This window comes from Myotis brandtii, unplaced genomic scaffold, assembly GCF_000412655.1.
Source record: "Myotis brandtii unplaced genomic scaffold, ASM41265v1 scaffold115, whole genome shotgun sequence".
NCBI classification, from domain to species: Eukaryota; Metazoa; Chordata; class Mammalia; order Chiroptera; family Vespertilionidae; genus Myotis; species Myotis brandtii.
The window spans coordinates 20,330,841-20,338,051 of record NW_005353967.1 but is presented as its reverse complement, the minus strand read 5'-3'; the positions used below and the strand labels follow the sequence as shown (position 1 = coordinate 20,338,051).

At 42.2% G+C, this 7,211-nt stretch overlaps 1 protein-coding gene across 1 annotated transcript in view; it reads right to left on the bottom strand.

Annotated features, from left to right (window-relative positions):
* Positions 1-4,881, bottom strand: part of THBS4 (thrombospondin 4) — a 58,307-nt gene extending 53,426 nt beyond the window's left edge. The window contains exons 1-2 of the mRNA XM_014550153.1: positions 4,544-4,881; positions 4,359-4,456 (exon numbers count right to left, since the gene is read on the bottom strand). Coding sequence (XP_014405639.1) covers positions 4,359-4,428 — 70 coding nt within the window. The 5' untranslated portion in view covers positions 4,429-4,456; positions 4,544-4,881. The remainder of the gene's footprint in view (positions 1-4,358; positions 4,457-4,543) is intronic.
* Between the last annotated feature and the right edge of the window lie 2,330 nt (positions 4,882-7,211).

The window sequence follows — 7,211 nt, the reverse complement described above, 5'->3', positions numbered from 1 at the left end:
GTGGAGATGAAGGGGAGAAAGGAGGAAGAAAGGACACTGACGCCCAGCTTTGGGCACCATCAGGCCCCCACCTCCTGTCCTCCTTTTGTTTGAGAACATCGTTTGGACAGACTTTTTAAGGCTCATCTTGGTTTCCCTTCTGAACGAACCCTGAAGGCTCTCCAGCAACTCTCTCCTAAAGTGGTCCAGAGAGCAATTGGTTTCTTTCGTTTGTTCAGGCTTTTTTTGAATACCTCAAATGTTGAACATTTTTCTCATCAAGTTTTGAGACCTGAACAGTGAACGTTTGAAAGCTTTTGCGTTTTTGATGGAAACAGAACACCTCTCAAAGAATCCATTCAGACAGAACCATTTCCAGGACGGTGGTGCGGGCTGGAGAATTTATTTTCAATTCAATGTCTGTCTGCCCACTTCCGTTCCACCCTCCCAAAAGATCCCTCGTGAGAGTTTAAAGGTAGAGGAGTAGGACTTGAAAGAGAGGGAAGGAACATAAGAAATTAGTTTTCTTCCTAGGCAAAGCTCCCCAAAATAATGTGGATTAACTAGAATAAAAAAAAAATTCAGAACAATGGCAAACTTTTCCCTCCAAAACCATCTTGACGAATGGAGAAGATCCAGCAAAGTATTTCTATCCCTACCTTTATGTCTCAAATAATTTCTTTCAAAGTTTAAGAAGCTCTCTGCCACAAACAGGAAGATTAACTCACCAGCTTATTTCCAAACTGTGCAGGAGTAACCCCTCGCCAATTATGATTCTACTTACAGCTAATGACCTGGAGATTTCCCAGCTATTTCCAGAGCTCTTTTCCATTTGAGGTCTAACGTAATTCAAATCCAGGTTTCATTTAATGCCACATTACACAGAAGTCACTGTATGGAATGAGCCACCGCATGTCTACATAGGAGAGCACTGAGGAGATAGAGGGTGTGCATGTTTCTAACAAACCAAAAACTCTCATTAAACTTCTTTAATATACTTTATTAAAAAACTGTGCAAACATTCCTTAGAAAAATAACCAGAAATGCAATTGTGAAGACATTTTTTACAAATAGTAACTATGCCTACCGAACTTGAACTCCAGAGAGCGTTTTGACAATTAGCATTTCTTAAAGTAACTACTCTCCTTCATTAAACAATACAAAATCCTTCCACATGGCAGTTCCTGCAATGTCCAGTGGTAATAATGATGACTGAGCCAGGAAAACCCCCAATTTAGTGCCAGATGTCTGAATGTATTTGCTATGAAAGTATGATGCAGAGTGCAATGAAATAATGAGATATAAAGCAAATTTGCAAAATGTGCTAAAATTCTATTCATTTGGAGTTTCGAATTTGAGCTAATTTGATTTGAATTGGTTTGAAGTTAATCTATGGGGGGAAAGGTTTATAAGCAAATGAATAATATTACTTGAATTCCTCGGGGCATGTTTAACCTAACTGAAAGAACTAACACATGAAAGGTTTTAGTAGTTAACTGTCACCAGGAAAATTAGTACTGCTAATTACAAATGAGCCCTAAAGCAACTGATCTGGATATCTGCAGTTTTCTTCCATCTTAAATGTAAAAATTATGTGGGTTTGCTATCCAATCATTGACAAAAGTGTTGTGTTAGAAAGAATATTTTTCTATCAGGCATGAAAGCTTAATTATAACTTTTTTCTCATTAATGTAATCAATTATCCAACAAATAATTATTATGTGTCCATTCATTAATTAATTCAACAAATATTTATTGACAACCTTCTAGACCAGTGGTTCTCAACCTCGGCTGCACATTAGAATCACATGGGAATCTTTTTAAAATCCTGATTTCTGGGCCTCATAAAATCAGGATTTTAAAAAGATTCCCAGGTGATTCTAATGTGCAGCCGAGGTTGAGAACCACTGTTCTAGACTGTACCCTGCATAGAAAGATGAATGAGACAGTTCTTGTTTTCCAGCTCATAGTCTACTCAGACAAGCAGGTAATATAAAAAATATGATAAAAGCTGTCATAGACATATGTCCTAAGAAAGAAGGAAATGCTGAGAAGAAAGCAGCTTATAGGTAGAGAGATTTAGAAAAGGCTTCCTAGAAGAGCTGCCTTTTCATCTGGGCCATGAAGGACGAGGAGACCTTCTCCATGTGACAAAGTAAGGGGAGAACATTGCAAGCCTAGAGAATGCATGTTATGTGCGAGTCTAAGGGGGGGATGTCAAGATACCCGTCCTGATGTCTGGGGTTCTGACCTGGGCAGCTTGGCATGCTGTAGTGCCGTTCCCTGAGATATGAGGGGGAGGTGATGATTTGGCTTGGCCATGTTGAGTTTAAGGCATCATCAACACATTCAAATAGAGCTGTCCATTAGGCATTTAGTTACATGGGAGAGAGGTGTATAGGTGTGGGCATCATTAATTTATAGGTAGCAACTAAAGCCATAGAGATAGGTGAGACTAATTGAGAAGAGTGTGTAAGATGAGGGAAGAACACTGAAGAACACGAACATTCAGAGACCAGTCAATAAGGAGAAGTCAGCAATAAAGATGAAAAGATGGAAAAGAAAATCAAGAAAATACGGCGTCTGGGAGGCCTGGTGAATAGTATCAACACTGTGGAGAGGTCAAACAAGATAAGAGGTAAAAACCGTGCTTGGGTAGTCAGCACAGAAGTCATTGGTGACTGTTGAAAGCGGGTTGATGGAGCAGTGTGGATGAAAGAAAAGCAGAATACTGCCATTTGAGGAATGAGGACGATAGGATAGGAAGTGGAGATAGTAAGGGTAATAATAAAGTAAAATAACTTTCAAGAAGCTTGCCTGTGAAGTGGAAGGTGAAGATAGGCCAGGAACTACTAGGAGAGACATGAACATATTTTGATGTAGATAGATTAGGGCTGCCAAGGAGGGAATAGTTGATATGTGCTTTTTCTTAATCAAGGGGCACTAAAAGTATTTCGTGTTTTCCTCTAATAGCTTTGCATTTTATGTGTCACATCACCCCTCTAATAATATAAGCTTTACAAAATGAAGGTTGTCTGTGTAAGACAGTAACAGAATTCCCATCCTAGGGGTTTATTATCTCCTATAACATGCAGTCCAGAGAGTTGTAGTAGTAGTTCAGTGAATTAACAATATTATGCCTCTGGGTCAGCTTTTGGACTCCCCTTGAGGTGCAAGGTGGCTGCTGCAGCTCCAAACATCATCTCTTTACATGACAGCATCCAAAAGTAGAAAACAAGGAAAGGGTCAGGCTTCTGCTCTTGTTCTCTCTCTGTCTCTCTGTCTCTCTGTCTCTCACCCTGCCTCCCTTCACAGAGCACACCCATTCCTAGAAACACCCAAACAGACTTCTCCTCAGGTCACAGTGGGTCACAGACATACCCACGTCTTGTCTGCCAGGGAGGATTGGGAAAAGTGAGGACTGGTGCTTTCAGCTTCTATTGTGGGACTGGACTGGACTAGGAAGGAAGGGGGAGAAGAGAATGGAGAACAGACTGTGCCAACATGGTCAGCCATAGTATGGCTCTGTGTTTTGCACTTTATTAGTGCCCACCACAGTGCTGGGTGCTTACAGGTGGGGCTTTGGCATTCTATGTGAGGTTTATAGGGAGAAAAAAACAATAGGTGAAGGTATTTTTTCAATAGGTGAAAAAAACGAGAGTGATGTACTGGTAAATCAGAATAGGAGGTAAGTGTGGGGAAAGATTTAATAGCTTGGCTGCGTGACTGAGTGGTTGAGTGTTGACCTATGAACCAAAAGGTTCAATTCCTGGTCAGGGTACATGCCCAGGTTGTGGGATTGATCCCCAGTGTGGGGCATGTAGGAGGCAGCCAATCAATGATTCTCTCTCATCATTGATGTTCCTCTCTCTCTCTGAAATCAATAAAAATATATTTAAAAGAAATTAACACACTTAGGGGAAGTGGATGAGCAAAAAGAGACAATTAACTTCAATTTCAATGGGTTTAATATAAAGAATATACTTAATATATAAAATGTTCTGGACTAGGGATTGGCCCATTGTGGCACACAGGCCAAATCTGGCCCACTCACTGCCTATTTCTGCAGAGTCAGCAAGCTAGCAATAGTTTTTACATTTTTAAATGGTTGGAAAAATATGTTTTTAAAGTATGATTTTTGACATGTTAAAATTATGTAAAATTCCAGTTTTAAGGTCTGTCAGTAGGTTTTATTGGAACACAGCCATGTTCACTGGCTATTTTTGTGACATAACCACCAAGTTGAATGTTTGCAGCAGAAATCGTATGGCCTGAGAAGGCCTAGAATATTAACTCTATGGCTCTTTGCAGACAAAGTTGCTGACCCCTATTCTAGACCCTACATTTTCTGGCAATCCTATCCGTTATGTTAGACTTACTCATTAAGCAGAAAAGCAGATGGGAAGAGGAAGCAAACACCAGTGGACTCCTTCGTTGCTGATACTCCATTCCTTACCCTCCCGACTTGTACTCAGACCTATGATTTGAAGGGCACAAGTCATTACAGTTTTATCATACATGTAAATTAAAAATCCAACTTATACAATCCTCAGAAAGAGATTACCTTATGGAGTTCTGGCATGTCCCTTCATAAAAGTAATTCCGAGCGTGGATATGGTTGCTAGTGATTTGATTATTTTCATCGCTGCAGTCAAAGATTGACAGCAGGTAAGGAAAATAGGCATGACAAATCCAATAAAGTAAAAGTTTTAGCAGAAAAAAAAGAGGTGAGGAAACACAGCAGAGGAACTGGGGAACAGAAAGAGAGAAAGGGGGTGAGGAAGGATTTTGGGAGGGAAGGTGGGAATCAGTATAGGATCCCTCAAGGACAAGCTTATTTCATCCAGGGGGACTGAGTGATCATTCCTGTTAAAGTACCCGTCAGAGTCCCAGGCCCCATTTAATACTTTCATCGTTCACCCCGCCCCCATCCCCACACTCCCTGAAATATAAGCTCTCATTTCCCAGGGCCCTCTGGGTGGAGCTCCGTGTCCATTGCAACTCCCTAAAGTTGGCTGTGGGGTCACAGGCTGTGGTGCTAGTCCTTCGAGGACTACTGTTCGTCTTATCTTGGTCACAGCAGCAAGCTTTCAACATTGTCTGCAAATCTGAGAGTGTGGCAGCTAAAACCAGGAGCCTGCAGATTTGCCCTAGCACATTTCATCAGCTAGTCTTTTCATTTTCATTTGTACAACATAACTTACATATGGGTCTGAACACACATTCATGCATGCATATATGTGCATGTACATTCATAAGCACACAGGCGCACACACCATCTTTTTTATTTAAAGGAAAGTGAAACTTTTAAAAAAATATATTTTTATATTTTAAAGAGAAAGGGGGAGAAAAGAGAGAGAGAGAGAGAGAGAGAGAGAGAAAGAGAGAGAGAGAGAGAGAGAGAGAGAGAGAGAGAGAGAAATATCAATAAGAGAGAATCATTGATCAGCTGCCTTCTGCATGCCCCTTACTGGAGATCGAGTCTGCAACCTGAGCATGTGCCCTTGACTGGAATGGAACCTGGGACCCTGCAGTCCACAGGCCGACGCTCTATCCACTGAGTCAAACTAGCTAGGGCCACCCCATCTTTTTCTCTTTTCTGTGGAAGCATCTTAGTAGCTAGCCCACATAATAATAGTAATCAACTTTAAATATCTCGGATATAGAGCCCTGCCTTATATTTGATCTCACATAATTACACGACAATGAGGTAAGACAATGAGGATGGTTATAATTCCCATTGTACAGTCTAGAAAACTAAAGGCCAGGGAGTGTGAATAAGCTTCCCAAGGAAATGCCAGAGCCTGGATGCCCGCTCAGGCCCCTGACCCAGCCTAGCTCCCTCTCCTCTGCTGCACAGCCCTGGGGAGAATGGGCATCTGAGCAATGCACAAACCCTGATTCCTGGGCAGACTAGGTGAAGTAAAGTCCTAAGGATGAATTTTTTGTTGTTAATTTAACTTATTTCTTTCTAATATACTAGCGGCCCGTTGCACAAAATTTGTGCACTGGGAGGAGGGGTCCCTCAGCCCAGCCTGCGCCCTCTTGCAGTCTGGGACCCCTCGCTCCTTACCATCCACCTGCTCACTGCTCCTTACCGCTCGCCTCACTGCTCCTTACAGCTCGCCTCACTGCTTCTTAGCACTGCCGCCACTGCCGCCAGCCATGAGCCTGGCTTCTGGCTGAGCAGCCCTTCCGCTGTGGGAGTGCACTGACCACCAGGGGGAAGATCCTGTGTTGAGCATCTACCCCCTCATGGTCAGTGCACATCATAGTGACCGGTCGTTCTGGCCATTCTGCCATAAAGGTCGCTTAGGCTTTTATTATATAGATTATGTGAGGCCAAAAACTCAGTTTTCTAGTATTTGTTTTTTCTTCTTCTATACTTTTCAAAGACCATTAAAAAATGGCTGTGGTTGCCCTAGCCAATTTGCTTCACTGGATAGAGCATTGGCCTAGGGACTGAAGGGTCCCAGGTTCGATTCCATTCAAGGGCCTGTACCTTGGTTGCAGGCACATCCCCAGTAGGGGGTGTGCAGGAGGCAGCTGATCAATGTTTCTCTCTCATCGATGTTTCTAACTCTCTATCCCTCTCCCTTCCTCTCTCTAAAAAAATCAATAAAATATATATTTTTAAAAATGGCTGTGGTCAGCAGCACAGTATCCATGCAGGGATGCTGTGTCTAATCTGGAGAAAGGGCACACAGAGCCACACCACCTGTCATTAACTAGGTGTATGGCCTTTGGGCAGTCCTCTAAACTCCTGTCTGGGGAGTAGGTGATGTTTGTTTCCTCACTGGGACATGGTAATGACACCTACTGTGTGAGCTGTATGAGAATTAGGTCTAGGATGGTGCCTTACAAACTGTGGCTCTCACTTAACAGCAGTTGTTTATTCCAGGGTTGGGGATCTACTTCAGTTTCCTGAAGCCAATCCCCAGGACATTGTGAATTTGAAATATTTCTGAAAAGGGCTGGTGAAAACGAGCAGTAATGCAGCAGGCTCTGTAGCCATACTATCTGGCTGTGATACTAGCTCCATCACTGTATTTCCTTGGGAGGCTATTTAATGGCCCTATTCCTTAGATAGGATGTCATTTGTAAGATGGAGATGCTAATGGTACCTGTTGTAAGGTGAGTAAAGATGCCAATAGCACTTGTTAGGTGAGAGAATAAATATAAATATTTAAACAAGTGCCTGGCACATATTGTTTAATCCTCCTCCTCCTCCT